The following is an 18,233-nucleotide window of genomic DNA, read 5'->3' as shown; positions in this document are numbered from 1 at the left end:
CTTTACTTACTCTAAACAGCATAAGGCATGCATACCATGTTATCAAAAATGATCCACCTTTCGTCAGGATTTTCAAAACAGGTTTCTTATTACATTTTAAAACATTTAAAAAATATATATTACATGTACAAATAATTTTAGAGATTCATTTTGAGTTTCAGTTCATTTTTGGTATTGACCTGCCAATTAACTTCGTATTTCAAAATAGATGTTTTACATGAACATCTAATTGTCGTTACCAATCCCAATCCCAATCTCAATAAAAACTATTTGAATGGGGCATTGTTACATTCTGGTAAAATGTCAATGTTTTAAAACACAGCACATCATAAACAATTGGTAGTTTGATCATGGTTTGAGGCTAGCATTAATAAAAAATAAACACGTGAAATAGGGACATCAGTGCCTGCAATTCTTGGCTTGTTCTTTTGGTTCACAATTTAATCCAACCTTAGATCGCCGCCTGGCGGTATTTCTAAATAACGATGTATTGAGGTTTACAGTTGGGTTGGTCATTTTACTGTATTATGAAGACTTACAAAACAAATGTTCATGTCAGTTTTAACACTGTATGGTGTGTCCAAAATGTGGTAAAATGATACTGCATTATGAATATAAGTGGCAAACTTATCCAAGGCTTTGCCTTTTAGTTAAATACAAATGCTATGCAAAGTACATTCATGTTCAACCTGCCAATAAATTTGACAGTATTTTTGACACTTACCTTTTGAACTGACAACTTTATTGATAACCATCACATTTTAAAATTATACTATATTCCTTTCTGTTCAACACAATTGTTTTTATTAGTGTAGATTTACATTATTATACATCACAAATAAGAAAAATGCTTTTAACATATTTTTCTGGCCTTATTCGTTTCCTAACAGTACTTGTTACAAAAAAAGTTTTTGCTTGTCTTCCTAATGCTTCACTGAAAACGCATACAAACCAAAAAGTTACCTTTGTCTTAGACTTTTCCGCACCAGTTTCCACCATTCCATTAACCTCCTCTAACATCCAACTCAAAATAATAAAATTAGACTACTATTTCTGCATATCATTACAAACTCATATCCTTGTCACAATGAGTTGTGCAAGTAGCCTTAGTACACACAAGATCCATTTCTGCCTTTACAGAAAAGGGTCCTTTGTTTGCCGTGGTTAGAAAGCTGTGTAGAGATGCCTGTGTAAAAACAGGATATTCAGGATCAGTAGAGAGAGTAACACTTCTTTTGTGAACACCCAGTGGTTCCACTTCCTCCAAGGTCCCTTATTCAGGACATATTTCCAGACTGAACCTCTTTCTGCTGCAGTTTGAGGATGAGTTCCAGCAGGTTCATCTGCATGGTCAGCTCCTGAAAAAACACAGGGAGAGAAACACAAATCCTTAATCCCATCTGGCACATAAAACTAGCTCAAATTCGATCACCAGGGGACTCATGGAAATGTCTGAATTGCCCAGAGGGGGAAAACTCACTCTGACTCATACTCACACCCTTGTGAATAGTAAAATAAATACGTTTTCAAAAATACAAACCCAATACAATATAGTGCTAATGTGCTCGTGGCCAGACAACTCATGGATTCATTCATGGGGTGAACTGGATTCTCAATAGGCTTCTTGCAGACTTGAGTTTGGCATTAAAATAAAACAGAAACAGGGCTTTTCACAGCTTTTATGAAAAATCAAACAATGTGAGCCAAATCCACCTATTTTAAATATAGTCAAGAAAAAATGTTTCTAAAATGTAGAATTTTGGGGATGCACAGCCTCAAGACAATTCCAGAAGTTATTTTCAGCTTTTTTCCTGACTGAGTTTAGTTTGGGCGGTGGTAATCTGAATGACCCAACATCTCGTGTATACCTAGAACTGCAATTAAATGAGAGGAGGGAAAGGCTGCATGAGACCACAGATCATTTCAATTAATGTCCCACTGTCATTGAATTGCAGGAGCCATACTGTCCAGCTTCCAATGGCGAATCGTGACTGGCCTTCAAACGAGCTAAGTTGCGGTGCAGAACAGTGCTGGGTCAGAGGTGAGCACCTGAGGGTTGGTCGTTAAGTAGAACCCTGGGACGCCAGCCTTCTCCAGAGTGTTCTGCTGGTCCACCACCTTCTGGTCCATTTCCAACACAATCTTCTCATCCATCATTCTCTGCTCCTCCCTCACCCGCTGCTCCAGGGCCTGGTGAGGCACAGATGGAAGACCAGCACTGTTACAGGACTGGAGTTCCCCAACACTCACCATTTCACAATGGGTGCATTCTCTCCTTGACCGCACAGCAACATGAAAAGTCGAGTAAAAGTTGAAAACTGTCCACATTTTTTAAAAGCATAATATATTTGAAATTAAGAGGAAAATGAAGGCATTGATTATGTGCCTACTGTTTAATTTATTTACTTATTAGCAGGGGAAAAACTAAATACTACACTGAAAAAAACAAGTGCCCAGCACATTGTACATAGTATGCATAGCCATGGCAAGATTTCAACACTTGCCCCTATATAATGTACATATTTACTGTGCATGTCTGAAAATGGGCAACACTACTTCTAATATTTCATGAGCAAGTGCATTTGAATTAACTGAAAAACGGACATTCATATGCCTGCCAGCTGTAAAACAATGGGAACAGTGATCAATAGTGCGAATACACCCCACCTTTTAACCTAATTACCATCACACAACTCTCACTGTTGCATACCTCTGTCTCCCCCTGCTGGTTCATTCTGAGAACTGCCAAGTTGTGCGTTTTGCAGGCCTGCAGGGCTTCTTTGTGCTTCCGAACCAACTCCTGCTTGAGTGCTAGATGAGAAAGTGACAGAGAGAAAGGCTGTGTAACGTCATAAATGAGGTAAAGGCAGTGAACTAAGCCTCAGACACCTGCCTCAAAGCATATGTCACAAAAAAAAACAGACCTCTGTGTTCACCGTGCAGTTTTTGCCTCTGGTTGTAAAGGTTCCTTTCTGTCAGGTGCTGTATGTCGAGCAGGCCCTGGACGATCTCATACACTGTTCCATCTATCAAGACCAAGGCAAGGTCACTCAGCGTGGTGTAGGACAGGCGCTGCTGAAAGGAGCTGGGCAGGAAAAGGAAGTGACACAGGAAAGGCCAAGTGAGAAACACCCAAAATTCCCCTTAATGTACCCAGCCTGAGCCCTGGTCCTGGAGCGTCAGAGATATTTCTGGCTATTCCAACTGCTTCCGTTTGAGATTGATCGCGCAATTTTATCAAATATCAACAAACTCAGTCCAAGTACTGAAAGAAACACTGGACACCTCTAGTACTTAGTCACCTGTGTTCCAGACTAATTATTAATAAGCACATGTTTTTCTACAATCTTGGAAGATTACATTACATTTGATTTTGCAGACGTACATTAAGTGCATACCGAAGGTCACTGGAACAACTACAGAACAGAGGTCAGATAAAGCTACAATACTCATAAAGTACCAGCTATCCATAGCCATGAACATCAAGTCTAGTTCATAGGTATTGGCTAAGTCAGTAAAGTTATGGCAAGTCTTAAACTAGAAGTATGATTACACGATATACGATAAACAGCTACAACATCAGGATGAAGATATAAGTGCAACATGAAAGTGCCAGAAGGTCCAGATACAAGTGTTACATGAAAGTGATACTAGATTGGGGTCGCCCTGCAGAGAAGTAGTGTTACAGTTAGTCAAAGTACAGTCTGAAGAGGTATCTCTTCGTTCCACTGTCACTGCAAATTTATTGGACAATATCCATGGAATCTCAGTTCTTAGAATTACCATTAGCAGATCTTTTACTGTGCGAAAATGCTCTTTTGAAAAATGCCGGTCGCTTTTCAACAGAGCTTTTCTATTACATGTTTTAATTAAAACCGATAGACAAGCTACTCTTCTTACCTCGGTAAATCTTTCACGAGTGCCTGTAACTCAGACAGAAGATAGTAGTGCCTCTCTTGTTGTTTTGTAGAGTCAGACTGCTCGTCGTAAGCCCCGACATAACCTTCCATTTAGTAACGTCTATTTTCAATTTACAGATATAAATATCTCAGATTCACAAGTTCAATATGGGTCTATAGGTCCGTAAAAGAAGCATACATTGCTTACTTAAAGGGAGAAGTTTCAACACAGACTACATCACCAAACCTTCTTATTTAGATAGCTAGGTAAGGATGGAGATGGGAAACACCTCGCTTTGCCAACGTCTCCGTATTAAATTGTAAACAATTTACAAAATATATATTGCTATATGATATTTTTGACCTTTCCACACCGAATGAATAAATGTTATTTGAGCCAATCTAGTCTGAGAAACGTAAGACATGCACCCAATAATACTATTCTAGCTAAATAATATGCCTAACGTTAACTTTATACCAGAGCTATGTGGTAGCTAGTGTTGTAACTGTTAGCTACCTAGCTTGTACATTAAGTAAAACTCATGCTAGCTAGCGCATAATAACACAACAGTCTCCTTATAATGTCAAAAATGAAGTTAACGTTTACAATTTAAAGAACAAACAAGCTCGCTATCAAGTTATTCCCACCGTACCAGACTATTTGCTAAAACAGTCTCTGAACTCACTCGCGTAATAACAGCAACATTACAAAGTTAGGACCCTAAACCACTGAGTAGTCGTCTTTAAACATGCCTGCGCATACCATTTAAATCGAGATATGCGCTTAGGTTATGTCAGCAGCATGTTTGAAATTAACCGCATTCTGGAGGTATTATTTATTAAATAAACTATTCCGTGTGTGGTAGGCTGTTGGAAAAAACCCTCTTTAATAACACAGTGAAATGTATCCAATTGACAGCATAGTACTGTACTAGGTTTTTCAATGCGCCAGGTGGCGCAAAAACACAGTGGACAGATTAACTGCATGATCCCCGTGGTATTCCTACTCCCCCTGATAAAGGGGATGTCCACCTCTAGTTTATTCACCACTTTCCATTTCGACAAAGGCTTCAGTATAGCGGTCTAGAAACTATTTTTCTGACACAAATTAATGTCGGTACGGTTCAAGGAAGGATGCCAGGGCATTTCCCTGCGTATTTTAAAAAAGAAAACGGAATGAGGACTCGTTTCTCCAATTAACTGTAGCTATACTGTACAGGCGATGTACACTTTGATGTGATGAAGGTAGCTACATCAATGGCAAACAGGTAGCCAATTGTAATTAGCGACCTTGCTAGCAACCAGGGGTTTTACTTGTCAGAGTCTTTCATTCTGCCCATTTGTTAAGCTAATTCATCCGTTGATGTGGGCATTGAAAAAAATCCATATCATATGCTTTTAACATTAACTTTGTTTAAAGATCATTCGGAAACGTGACTTGATTCAATAGCTAGCACAGCTAGCTGCCGTGAGCGCGAGAAGATATGGGTTCCACGCGCCGCTGCGCCTTACCATTGATAGAAATTGAGAGAACCCAGATGTGGGGAACAGCATTGTGAAGAGTCCAGCAGGGAAAACGGGAAATTTGAAAATCTGGAACTTTTCATACCAATACAGTTATGGCCAAAAACACATCACTGTATTTCCGAATCGTCGAAGGAAGGAATCTACCAGCGAAGGATGTGTAAGTTCTATTTACAGCAGTACGCATGATAGGTTTTACACTGCAATTAATAGAGTTTTCAGAATAGTTTGTCTGCTGTTTGTTTATTCAGGTATTTCATTTAATTCATATTCAAATGCAGACAACTTTTTATAAAGGCTCATTAGCTGCATAAATGTAAATGGCAATGGAATTTGTGATTGCAGGTAGTATAGACAACGGAATTAATGCTTAAAAACAATTAGAAATTACCTCAAAGTTGCTTTAATCGATATAGAAAAGAAACGAATTAAGAAAAATAAAAATAAAATTCGGATGATGAAGGCATATTTTGTATTTTAGATGTGTAGGGGCATCACACATGTGGACGTTCCATTTCTGTAGGATAATGGAAAGTTTTTGTGGAAAATTTGTTAACCTGCTATCGCCTATTTCAAAATGATACATTACATCTTACATTGAATTCCTTGTGATGCGCATCTGAAAAGAGGCGTTTATGATTTAGTACTGCTGAAACCGTCTGTGCATCTTCCGCGGACCAGATCTCGGTAGCCAAATAGCGTAACGCCCTCGACAGAATTTGACATAGCCTACTTAGAAACAGTGTGAAATACAAGTTGAAGGCACTTCCAACACAGTAATTGCTCTTACCAACACGATTGCTTAAACTGGAAAGGACCACCGACATTGAAACGTTTTTATCGAAAGATCTGGTTGTCTTAGGCTATTATTCTTATATTTCCCTCTCTTTTAGTAATGGAACCAGTGACCCTTACTGCATTGTAAAAGTTGACAATGAGGTTGTGGCCAGGTGAGTGTCAAATTCTCAGGATCATTTCTATTTAAGGCAGTCCCGAATTCTGTAATTAAGTGCTGCCAGTGATCAGTTCTTCAGAATTGTTGCACATCATATTACCCACTTTCATTAGCCTGTGGTTAGACTTATAAAATCTAAGTGTATTGCTAATAGACATGTTTTGACTTAAACCCCCCTAAACAATATTCATAAGTATAGAATGTATTGTGAAGCAACCTTACTGTACTGAGATTTATTACATTCTTGTGTATATTTATTGTTCATGAATTTCATATTTTACAGTGCTCCTAGGGGGCAAGTGGGTGGTACTGTAATTACTGTTGGTATTTATAAATTGTGCTCTGCGGTGATCTTACTGCAAATGACGGATCAGTCAGATGAAGCCGAAGGGCGGAGGGGAGGGGATGTGTGATATCACACCTGCGTGGGCAGCAGTGGTGTGCTGGGGGTGGGGGGGGGAGTGATGGGGTGCGGCATGGCCAGGCAGGGGTCTGGGAGGTCTGGCCGCTGCTGGAGGGCACATGCGACGGGGGCAGGAATGTGTGTGATCTGGGCTCTGGTGCTCTCGGCACGGAGCCACCAAGCGCTGAGAACCTGATCCAGGGCTTGCCTTAAAGACACCGGCAGGTAACCATGGAGAAGGGCATAAATTATTTCAGGGAGCTCCAGGAGTAGAAATGGGAGGGGGTGGAGGGGAGTAGAGTGTGTGTGTGTGTGTGTGTGTGTGTGTGGAAAGCACGTAGAACACCACACTGGATGACAATGGTGTGCGGTTACTTTCAGGTACCTGTCGCGGGTTCGAGCGCTCGGGGTGCGTTTCTGTCAAATCCGCTGCACGTCCTTGTTCAAACACAGGCTCCCTTGTTCAAAACGCATTGCGATGTTATCGGTTCCCTGTTTTCCTTACGTGTGTGGGAGTGTGTGTCGGGGGGGTGGAGGTCAAACGTAATTTGTGGCTTCATTGAGTTTGATTGAGAGCCTGTGTTAAAGGATTAGCTGAACTTTTTGTGGACTGTTGAGTGAGGTGTCCAGCCGAAAGCAGAACCAGTGATCAGTAAAAGCAGAAATGGTATCTGCACTGTGTCTCCTGACACATTCGGCTGTTATACATTATAATAGAAGATTGAGATTCCATAAAAATATAACATATCCTTCACTATATAACATAGAACTGCATAATTTTAGGACATAGCACCTCTGTTGCTACCAATTGAAATACCAAATCCTTTGCTGTGGATATCCTGACAGTTGACCCCCACTGTGTTGGAGCAGGATTCAAATAACAACAATTTTTTTTACAAGAAACTATTTGTATTTAACGAGGCACATTACATTACATTACATTACAGGCATTTGGCAGACGCTCTTATCCAGAGCGACGTACAACAAAGTGTATAACCATAACCAGGAACAAGTATGACGAAAACCCTAGAGAGAAGTACCGGTCCAAGTGCAGGGAGCAACCGCATAGTTCAACTTGGACCCTGAAGGTTAAACTGTTTAACACTAACACAAACGAGAACAGCAATAACGCAGTCTATGCAGAAATACAAGCAGTAGTTAAGACAGGTGCATTAACTAAGTCACCTATAAAACAGCTACCTAGTTACAACCCTAAGCTTACAGTCACATAAAAAACATAATGAGAGTGCATCTCCTTGCACATTCCTACCTTTGGTGCTGCCAATAACCTGACTGAATTACATGCCACAGCCTGCAAGATATTCCCAACTCAATGTCACTCAGTCCCTGGCAGGTCGTAAAGATGTTTCGATCGCCATCCTTTTATTAAACTTGTGAAATCAATGTCTGTATGCATTGGATTCCAATAAGGACAACTATCCAGCACCAGCCTCCTCATTTCCCAAGGAAGGTCTTGTAAAATTGGTGGTAATCCATTACAAAGCCAAGAGTGGCCAATTATTTTTTCTAATTTGCAAGTCTCAAAAATGTGTTTTATTTGCTCAGGGTAAATGTAATATATTTAATGTCACTCTCTATGTGAGTCTTAAAAACATATTTCAGTTTGAAATACATGTAACATTTGAAAGAGTATTATATATTAAAAAATTATATATCTGTTCCCCATAATGATTGTATTTCCTTTATAACATATGCCTGTCTTTGTTTTCAGACAAGTTGTATTCATATTATGTGTGCGTGTGTTATTTTTATCATGTCTGTTTATAGCCCTGTTGTGAAGTGCTTTGAGCACACTGTTTGAACAGCCCTGGGTAAGAAAAGGTTATCTGTGTCCAGATATCAGGTATCTGTTAGATCTTTCAGTTCTGTTTTGAGCGGGACTCTGATTGGAGCTTGTTTGTACAGGACAGCCACCGTTTGGAAGAACCTCAACCCGTTCTGGGGGGAGGAGTACACCCTGCACCTGCCCATGGGGTTCCACACCCTGTCCTTTTACGTCATGGACGAGGACACGATTGGGTAAGAGTCCTGCTCCCTGCGTCCTGCGCTGCTTATTCAAGCTGGTAGAGTGGACAAGGTTGTACAGTGGGGGGGGGGGGCAGGCCTATCAGACCAGAGACCCCTCTGGTCTGATAGCTGCCTGAAGTCCAGCAGCACCAGCTGTGCATGAAGTACACTCCCCTGAAGCAGCTTTGTGGCTCAGCTGGTAGACAGTAGAGTGAAAAGGCATGCTCTTCTTCACGATTGATGGAGGATATTGCAATGAGGATAGGGGCTCTAATGTGATTGGACATTTTTGAAAAAAAATAAGGACTAGCAGTTTGTTGTAAAAAGTGAGATGAGAAAAACACTCAGAGTAGAGATCATTCGTGCTGTCAGATTCTCCCGTATGCACGTTTGTGCACGACGTCTATGGAATGGTCATTCCACCATTCTTTAGGCCTCAGCACTTGGGCTCACCCTGATTGTCCTGCATGAAGGAAAAGGGGCAAACTGCAGGTGCCCAGATGACCAGAGGAGGTGCTAGTGAGCAGTTAGGCAGGGGTTACCCTCCTGACTGAAAACTTCCCCATCTGGATGACTCTACGGCCAATTATGGCATTGCCGTGTGGGACACTGAACCACAGTCATCAACACACTGTCATATTTTTTTACTGTACTGACATTAGGAGTTTCCTGTTGTTCTCGTGGTCAGGTTGATTACTTGTCTGTGATACGGTGCTGAAGTGGACCAGGGAGCATTATGAACCTGTCACCAGTAAATCTGTCCAACCCCTGAATGCATTTCCACACGTGGAATGCACACATTTTGTTCTCTAACACAAACTCTTAGGCAGGTGTTGGGCATTGTGTGTTTCTGTGGGTGAGGGTGTGTGTGTGTGTGTATGTGTGTGTGACTATGCACGAATGCTTATGTGCATGGTACGAGGGCCTCAAATTCCCCTCCTACTGAATTAATGATGTTTTATCCTTTAAATTGTTCTGCCGGAGAGCAAACAGGTGTCATAGAGGAAGAGTACAGTTTGTGCTTTGAGGCTGTAAATGTGCGTGGCAGCCGCGGGCGGGGCTTTGTACCGTAATCACAGCGTCCGTGACCCGACTCAGACGTAATCCAGTCCAGAGCGGGAGGGACACTTCTGCTCCCACACAGGCCCATATGTGCATCTGACTCTCTCTCTCAGTTTGACTCAAATGGAGGCTGCCTACGCTGAATCATACGACTCCTGTTTGGGATCTGTAATTAGTTTTTTATCGATCTGTGTGGTAAACACTGCTGTTATGTGGCATCTTGTTCTCAACGAAACGGTTACAAGTCACGCCACTGCTATCGGTATTTAGCCTCTTGTTTACAAGGCACCAAGAGCTCTTCTCTGTAGAATGTGTCAGTACAGATATCATTTGTCGTGGCTGAGGCATATGTCTAGCCGACAAGCTAACTTGAGACTGATTTGAAAGTCAGAACCCCTGGTGTTTGCTAGTCAGACACACCAAGTAAATTGCACCAACAAGGCTGTCAACCTTCACTGGGCTTAATGTTTTTACGGATGTAGGGTTTCTTGGTCTCATGTCTTGCAGTCGGGATCTTGCCGCAGGTGAGGGGGCGGAGCTATAGGCAGTCAAGATCAACGCGCTCTTAGCAGAGCACAGCTAACAGCAGAGTGTCACTCAGCCCGTGGGCAAAGCCTGTCATGTCCTCAATAGAAAACAAATGTCAACATGGCAGGTGCTGAGAAAAACCGGGAAATGAAATACTCTTGTTCTATGACTCTCTCTCTCTCTCACTCTCTCTCTAAAGGGCATCAAGTGCTGTTCTCTCACAAATTACTGGAGGTTTACCTCAATGGTTGTCATCTAACAAGTGTTCATCCATTTGCAACATGAAATTAATTTCATTTAAAAATAACCCTGGTATATTGTACAGTTGGATGCACTGACCACACAGCCAATAATCGGTGTGTGGCTGATACAGTGAAGCATGGGTTCCTGCATTTCCTCAGGAACTATCTATGTCATTTTAATAATGTCCAGTAATGGAGTTACTTTTTCTGTTAAAAATCTGTTAAAATCTTTTTTCTCTCTGTCTTTCAATCTCTTTTCCCGTTAGCCACGATGATGTCATTGGGAAGATCTCTCTGAGCAAAGAGGCCATTGCAGCCCAGTCTAAGGGTAAGACCGTAGCACATTCATACAGTCCATATGGCACAGACGCTCGAAAACCATGGATAAGGAAAATCACTGCATGACAAGCAGCTTCTATGGAAGGGCTGAAATCACTTAATATTTTTTCAGCTGTTTATTGTAGCAGGTTTCTAAATGTAAATGTAAGGGTGAGTAGCTGCACGCATGCATTTTCATGCAAACTACTTTTTATTCTCAATTTATTTTTTCCCTCGATGAAAATAGTATGTTTTTGTCTTAAACCAGTTCAGGGGGCTGAGCACTAGCATGCATGTTCTCATAAACACACTGCGTAGTTACTACACCACAGCCCTATACGTGCAACTGGCATCGCTGGTACAGGTGTCAGATGGCAGGTATGTGTCAGTCTCTGGATAGCAACAACTGTCAGTACTGGCACTGGCATCACTGCTCTGAAAACAGGGGCTTCAGCTGGGGTGTCCACTCGGGAGCCTGCACACATATGCGCTTTGACTCTGTCTGGGAGTAAATGGCAGCTGTAGCTTTTTAATTCTCTACCCTCACTATCATGACAGTTTACTTCCCAGACATGTGGCACTGCAGTGACGCTGATGTGTGCTCGGGGTCACTGCCCTTACCAGACTGGTGCCATGTGACCTCTGGACGCAGTGGGGCAAAAGGTCACCCAGAGCAGGATTCCCATGACCCCAGAGCATCATGGGATGTTATCAGGAGGGAGCGGAATGACGGAGGAGGCGAGCTGTAGTTGGAGCCGTGGACATTTGCTCTGACATTTTCACATGCTTTAGCTGCGGCTTGATTCATGTATTTATTCCTTCTCTAAGTCATCTGTCATCTAAACCGCTGGGAACATATTTACCCCTTGATTTCCCTGCCTACAACTTGTCTTTACTCATGCTGCTTATTAAAGTGTCACTTTCAAAGAGAAATACTGTACAGCAAAAAGTAATGCATGTGGAACAGGTCATATAAATACTATATGAATAGGCCTTTTTAACAATCATATAATTATTAATTTATTTAATTAGTGTGTATAATCTGTTTGCGCAATAGTTTCCTGTACATACAGTACTGCATGTATATATGTTCTCATTGGTATGGTAATACCGTCGAAACCATGCTGTTGGTAACCACTATTCTGAGCTAGCACTTCAATCGTTGTGCCTCGCCATGGCAACACAACCTACTGCTGTTTCGTTCCGCGCAAACTTATTGGACAGACATGAAAGGCTTTTCTCCAATCAAACAGAAAACCTCACACTGGGAAATACACCAGTTGCTGTGCACCTAAATGTTAATCTATTATTTGTTTCCATCAGGAAAAAACGGTAGCAAAATAAGGAATGCAAGTGACTAAACGAAGCTAATGAGCTACAACACCTCCGGTGTAGTGTTGTGCCGCTTTTTTTGTCTTGGTAACAGTTCAATGAGTCATAGCTGTCACCCACAAAGTGGGAAAAGCAACAGCTCTGACAACTTGTCAATGTTCATCTCGCAGATAGAATTATAAAAAAAAACATAAGTTGAACTTAAATTAAGATATCGTTCTGTTGACGGACAGAAAAGCAAAGGACCTTGATTTCTGCGTATTACCAATAAATATGTTGTTTTTAGTGCTTCACCAGACTCTGCATCGCACGTCATCGCCGTTCCCCTGGGAACCTCCTGTCGCACCCCCTCCGATTCCTCTTATTTTCACTCGCATGACGTCACCAGCGAACGGCCCCCCTCTCGTGGGACCACGGGACTCCTCATGTCTTCTGTGACCAATAAGAGACTACCATGAGACCCGTGTCATTCAGAACAACTTATGAAGGACGAAAAAATTGCATATGTGGATCACGTGTTGTGGTTTAATGGTATTAAGTAGAGATAGAACAGTGATGAACAACCTGTTGAGATTAAAGAGGTTTTGAATGTTCTAGAATCTCAGTCTGCATGAGACTGATGGAGCTACGGTTGTATTGTCTGAGATAGGCAGCAGCAACGCATCGCACCCTGTCGATCACTGCTGTCAGATTCCTCCTGTGTGGGTAGAGCTAGCTCATCTGTACATTGCATACCGTACCTGTATAAACGAAGGGTCCGTATGTAAGTGTGAATCGTTCATTCCTGCCATCAGGGCTGGATAACTGGCTGAACCTGACGCGGGTGGACCCGGATGAGGAGGTGCAGGGGGAGATCCACCTGGCCTTGGAGCTGCTGAGAGACTCCCAGAGGACCGGCCTGCGTTGCCATGTGATCGAGGCCAGGTAAGGGGGCACAGCCTGCACTTACGCACAAGGTCAAGGGGCGGGCCATGGCTGGAATAATCAGACTCCCCTAGAGTTTCTCTTGAACGTGTTAGTCGACACCATAAACAGTAATCACACTGTACTTTAACCGTACCTTCCAAGCATAACCCTTTTGGCCAATGCCCATATGAGCATGACTTCTTTAGAAGGATAGTTTTGTAAGATATTGCTTCAGTTTAATAGCTGCTTTGGAATTACTTGAAGTGTATTTTCCGGCTTTAAACCACAAACTCACAGATACCTATGTAGCCACCATTATGAAGCCCAAAGTTTGTGAGAAACTTCTGTAAGTATCTGAAATATCACATCCAAACTGGCTAGGTCAATTAAAAAATACACGAAAACCGAAATGATTTTTAAAAAACACAAAGTGAACTATCCCTTTAACTTCTTTAAAAGGGTCCACAGTAGTAGATTTGCATAAAATCCTCTGACCTTATGAGAAGGAGTAAATGTAATCCTGCTTTACAGGGTGGTAAGGCTACATTCAAAAATAAGGAGCACATTGAAAAGAGCAAATCATTTTTTTTCAAGAGTATTTTAAGTGAAATAATATATTCTCCAAATATTGCAGAATATGTAGCCAGCTTACAGAAACTAATCAAATGGTGAGATTTTACAGCGAGCCAGCAAGATTAAAGTGTAAAGTGTGCCCATGAAAGTAATAATGGTGTTTATGTGACTGTATTATAAGACGAAACATTGAGAAGCCATCAGTAGACATGAGTATCTGGGCGGAGACAGAATCCTGGCAGCGAGGGAGCCATTGGAGCAATCGATTGCGGATGAGACCACTCATTGGGCTTCAAGGCCAATCACAATGACTGACGCAGAAGGCGCTGTTCCTCAGAACCTGGCCAGCGTCCAATGAGGCAAATGTGCAGGATGACCTTCGTTTTATTTTTATTTGATTTCTGCTTTCACTAAGGAACTTTAACAACTTATGTATCAACCCCCTGCCTGCCAACAACCTTGGATCCCACACGGGGATGGGAGCCAAGAACAGCCCTCACAGCAGACGCAAATTTGGCTGTGAGCTGAATCAACAATCTTTTGTTCGTTCAAGAAAAGTTAAAATAACAAGTTAAGAAAATGAAGAAATCAGGAAATGTGCCGAGCTAATGAATATCCCATGTGTTGCGGGGGTGAGGGGAGGGGGAGGGGGAGTGGGAGGGGCTAGTCTCTCGTGAACACTGACCAATGACCGACAAATCGATAACTTGAGCAGGAAAGAGAGAGTGGGACAGAGAGGGAGGTATGGTGAGAGGGGAGTGATGGTGAGAGAGAGAGTGGTAGAGAAAGGGAGAGATGGTGAGAGAGAGAAAGCGAGAGTGAGAGGATGAGACAGAGTGGTAGGGAGAGGGAGAGATGGTGAGAGATAGAGAGAGTGGGAGAGATGGTGAGAGAGATTGGGAGAGAGAGGGGAGAGATGGTGAGAGAGAGACAAAGAGAGAGTGGTAGAAAGGGGGAGGGATGGTGAGAGGTAGAGAGAGGGAGAGATGGTGAAAGACAGAAAAAGAGTGGGAGAGAGGAAGGGATGGTAGAGAGAGGAAGAGATGGTGAGAGAGAGTGGTAGAGAGAGGGAGAGATGGTGAGAGAGAGAGAGGTGGGGAAAGAGGGAGAGGGCTGGGGAGAGAGATTGAGGGCTGAGGTACACAGTGTGCCGGAGGCTAGCGTGTTCTTCCCGGGAGCTGTGGGTAGTGTGATGCGGTTTTCAGTCAGAGCCGAGCGAGGGGCCAGCTGAAGCATGTGCACTGTAATCACCGCGGGCTGTAGGCGAGGCAGCTCCACGCCGCTTTATTTCTGGAGACCCGGAAGTCCCCGTCCCCCCGACCACGCTCACGCTCACGCTCGCGCTCGCGTGTACGCACCCTCAACACGTGCAGAACCCCTGGCCCCCTCACGCAGCCGAACGTGTCAGAGAGAGTTCTGCCGGCAGCGCTCACGGTCCCACGGCCCCCCCCCCCCCCACGTCTAATTACCCTGAAGGGCCAGTGAGTCAGGCTCCGAGCCCTTCGCCCTCAGAGAGCTGGAAAGCAAGGGCGGCTTCCGTCAGTCACGCCGGCCTCACGCTCGGAAGCCCACCGCACCAGCAGTTCTGTCAGAGGCGTTAGAAACGTGGCTCCCCTTCGCCGAAATGCCACTGCTGCCCACGGCCTACAGTCCCCCCCCCCCCCGCCCCCGTCCCTCCGGGCAGCTGTGCGCAGTCAAGGGTGTGAGAGGGTTCCGCACGCTCGCGATACTCGTGGAGATAAAGACGCCGTTGACCTGATGTCCCGCTCACGGTGCTCCCTCCCTCGCCGCTCCGGGGCTCGTGCTGTCAGTCCACCCGCTAGCCGCCCGCCCGTAGCGACGCGGTCGGGCTGAGTTTGTGCCGCAGTGTTTCAGGACGGCGACCCTGTGTTTAGGCTTTCACAGTGAGATGAATAAGCAAATGAGCGGGGTCTTCCTGTGGTTCTGTGTGGAAATCCTGACTCTTTTTTGCCCAGTCGCCTGCTGGGCTGTTGCAGTTTTTGCGCTGGAGAACTGACTGCGGGCGTTGCGCAGCTGATGCAGGCAAACTGCTGCTGTTCGTCCCGCTGCTAATATCCTTCCTCCAAGCCGTGGCCCCAAATGTGCATCACTATACGGACAGTTATCGCTTTAACATGGGATAACTGCTAAAAACCTCATTGGAACACATTACTGTTATTTAGTGTGTTTTTCTGCAGCAGTTTTCCTAAAGAGGAAACCTTCTGGGGTCTGGGCGTGGTCTGCCCAGTTTAAAATGTGTGCCTTGAGAGCAGGCTGTCCGTTGAAGAGTGACGTTTGTAATTGTTGATCAGGGGTTGTAATCGTGTGCTTGTGCATGCATGTGTGCGTTTCGTTTTTTTACCTCCGCAGGGACCTGGCTCCCCGGGACATCTCCGGAACGTCGGACCCGTTCGCCAGAGTCCTCTTCAACAACCACAGCGCCGAAACATCGGTGAGGAGGGAGGGTCTGAGGAACGCGGGTATCCGGGCGTCAGCGCTAGCCCCCTCATGCTAGCGGCAAAGAAGGTCTTGAGCTGCAGCGTCGGCCTATGGAGAGAGTTTTAAAGAAAGAGCTCATTTGGAGGCTCGACTCAACAGGACCTTGTTTTTATGCTCTCCGTCAAGGATTACACATCCAGGGAAGCAGACGTGCCAAACATTCTGATGATATTGTAAGGCGTTTGTTTACTTGGCATTTAGAAGCCACAGACCAGGCTAAGTGAGACAGACTCATGTCCCTGACAACCACAGACCATGTGCCAAGGACTAATGTTCTAGCATTAAAACACTGGCAAACGAGTCAAATTTTCAATCAAACATATTTTTATAGCACTTGCAGAGAAAAATTACGTGCTTTAAATATTAAAGGAAGATCAACATGATCAGAATGTTTGTGTCAGTGCTATTCATGAATAATTCATAAATTGGCTTTTGGAGGAGGGAGGCAGTTTTCACATTTATCATCAACAAAGAAGTACAAATGAATTTTCCTGCCTTGAATTTCTAAAACAAGGGAGATTATACCACAAGAATCCTTGACCATTACTGTAATTCCTTGCAATGTAGATTCACGGGAGATGACTAACAATGAAGCTTCACAATGCACCTCTAGTTTTACCTGTGGATTTCTCACACACATTTGCAGAGCAGAACATGATAGCTGGTCTACATTCAGTAGGCAAAGGGTCATGAAGTGTTTTACGCAGGGGCTTATAGGAGGTGGAGTCCCAAGCTCATTGAAAACACCCCATAAAACTCATGGTTCAGACTTCACCTCCCAGCATCCCCTCTGAGCAGAAGGGTTGCTGGCAGTTCCGATGACTGAATGCAGATACTCTGGGGTTCTGTAGAACAAGTTTGATATCTATGATGTCAAAGAGTTCGGCCAAAGTTGGAATGTGGTCATGCTAAATTCAGGAGTCATGTTGGCTTTTATAATTCTCACTGAGCTGCTGGAGTCTTCAGGTGCTCCTGCAGCCACCAGGGAGGATGCAGGTGCAATAGGACTGCGTAAAGGCATCTTGTTTTTGGCAGATCATCAAAAAGACCCGTTTCCCACACTGGGGGGAGCAGCTGGAGCTGGAGTTGGATGCGGAGGAAGTGACGGAGGGGGCCAGCCTCACCCTTGAAGTGTGGGACTGGGACATGGTGGGCAAGAACGACTTCCTGGGGAAGGTATCCCACAAAAAAATTATCTTTTCACCACACTCATATATCTGATGAAAAGACCTAAACAGGCGTGCGTCAAAAAGCAGAATATCGTGCTAAAAACCCACTCCGATGTATGAGTGGCCAAACGGATGGGAGCACCGAAAGCTCTCACAGGGGTGCCAGCCAATGGCAGGATCGAAGGTACCCTTCAGTGAGCACACTTGTACAGAAATGTTCCATGACTGCAGCTGTTCTAATGAGTAACCGGAGGGGGAGGTCTCCCTCCATTGCTGGCTTGTTTATGTGCAGCAGGCGCTGTGGGTTTGTCCACTGAGTCGTAGACGTCTTGTTTTCCTGTGTGCGGACCTTCAGGTGGAGATCCCCCTCGCCTGCCTGTACAAGACCCCTCTGTTGCAGGGCTGGTTCCGGTTGTTACCTCTGGGGAACACTGAGGACGACGCAGGGTGAGGCCTGGTGCTTGCATTAAAACCGCGCGTGCGTGTGTGTGTGTGTGTGTATGCTTCTGCGTGTGTGTGTGCACGCGCATGGACACACGCGTGTGCGTTTGTGGGAGAGAGAAGGAGATTGGATGAAGGAGAAATGGCGAGATGCGTTCTGTGATACGCGTACGGTTTTGAAATCCAAACCCGTGTTTGTCTGGCCCGTAAATCAAACTGAACTGGGGGTGGCAGAGGGCGTGGCGCGGAGGGCGAGTGAGAGAGGCGGAGAATACGAGGGAGGTGCGTGACAGCGCTTTCGCCCTCAGTTCTGAAAGGGTGGGCGATCGCAGGCGACACGGCAGACGTTCGAGC

At 44.3% G+C, this 18,233-nt stretch overlaps 2 protein-coding genes across 4 annotated transcripts in view; one reads left to right on the top strand and one right to left on the bottom strand.

Annotated features, from left to right (window-relative positions):
* Positions 1 to 781: 781 nt before the first annotated feature.
* On the bottom strand, positions 782 to 5,551 carry dgcr6 (DiGeorge syndrome critical region gene 6). Of its 2 annotated transcripts, XM_064354078.1 has the most exons (6): positions 4,553 to 4,603; positions 3,901 to 4,020; positions 2,925 to 3,085; positions 2,711 to 2,811; positions 2,050 to 2,190; positions 782 to 1,358 (listed from the first exon to the last, which is right to left on the bottom strand). In XM_064354078.1, exons 2-6 carry the CDS (start codon positions 4,008 to 4,010, stop codon positions 1,278 to 1,280), a joined length of 594 nt encoding a protein of 197 aa, XP_064210148.1. In that variant the 5' UTR covers positions 4,011 to 4,020; positions 4,553 to 4,603; the 3' UTR covers positions 782 to 1,277. The 2 variants fall into 2 exon arrangements, with proteins under 2 accessions (XP_064210148.1, XP_064210149.1); XM_064354079.1 differs by lacking the exons at positions 3,901 to 4,020; positions 4,553 to 4,603 and adding an exon at positions 5,412 to 5,551.
* The window catches only part of LOC135264955 (rasGAP-activating-like protein 1), a 34,838-nt gene continuing 22,053 nt past the window's right edge, over positions 5,449 to 18,233 (top strand). For both annotated transcript variants that reach the window (XM_064354068.1, XM_064354067.1), the window contains exons 1-8: positions 5,449 to 5,583; positions 6,317 to 6,373; positions 8,708 to 8,821; positions 10,908 to 10,969; positions 13,086 to 13,215; positions 16,141 to 16,222; positions 17,305 to 17,445; positions 17,794 to 17,885. In XM_064354068.1, the coding sequence (XP_064210138.1) occupies positions 5,519 to 5,583; positions 6,317 to 6,373; positions 8,708 to 8,821; positions 10,908 to 10,969; positions 13,086 to 13,215; positions 16,141 to 16,222; positions 17,305 to 17,445; positions 17,794 to 17,885 (743 nt within the window). In that variant the 5' untranslated portion in view covers positions 5,449 to 5,518. The remainder of the gene's footprint in view (positions 5,584 to 6,316; positions 6,374 to 8,707; positions 8,822 to 10,907; positions 10,970 to 13,085; positions 13,216 to 16,140; positions 16,223 to 17,304; positions 17,446 to 17,793; positions 17,886 to 18,233) is intronic.

Source organism: Anguilla rostrata, chromosome 10 (genome assembly GCF_018555375.3).
Source record: "Anguilla rostrata isolate EN2019 chromosome 10, ASM1855537v3, whole genome shotgun sequence".
Lineage (NCBI taxonomy): Eukaryota > Metazoa > Chordata > Actinopteri > Anguilliformes > Anguillidae > Anguilla > Anguilla rostrata.
The sequence above is the reverse complement of the archived record's forward strand: the minus strand, read 5'-3'. Positions and strand labels throughout refer to the sequence as shown.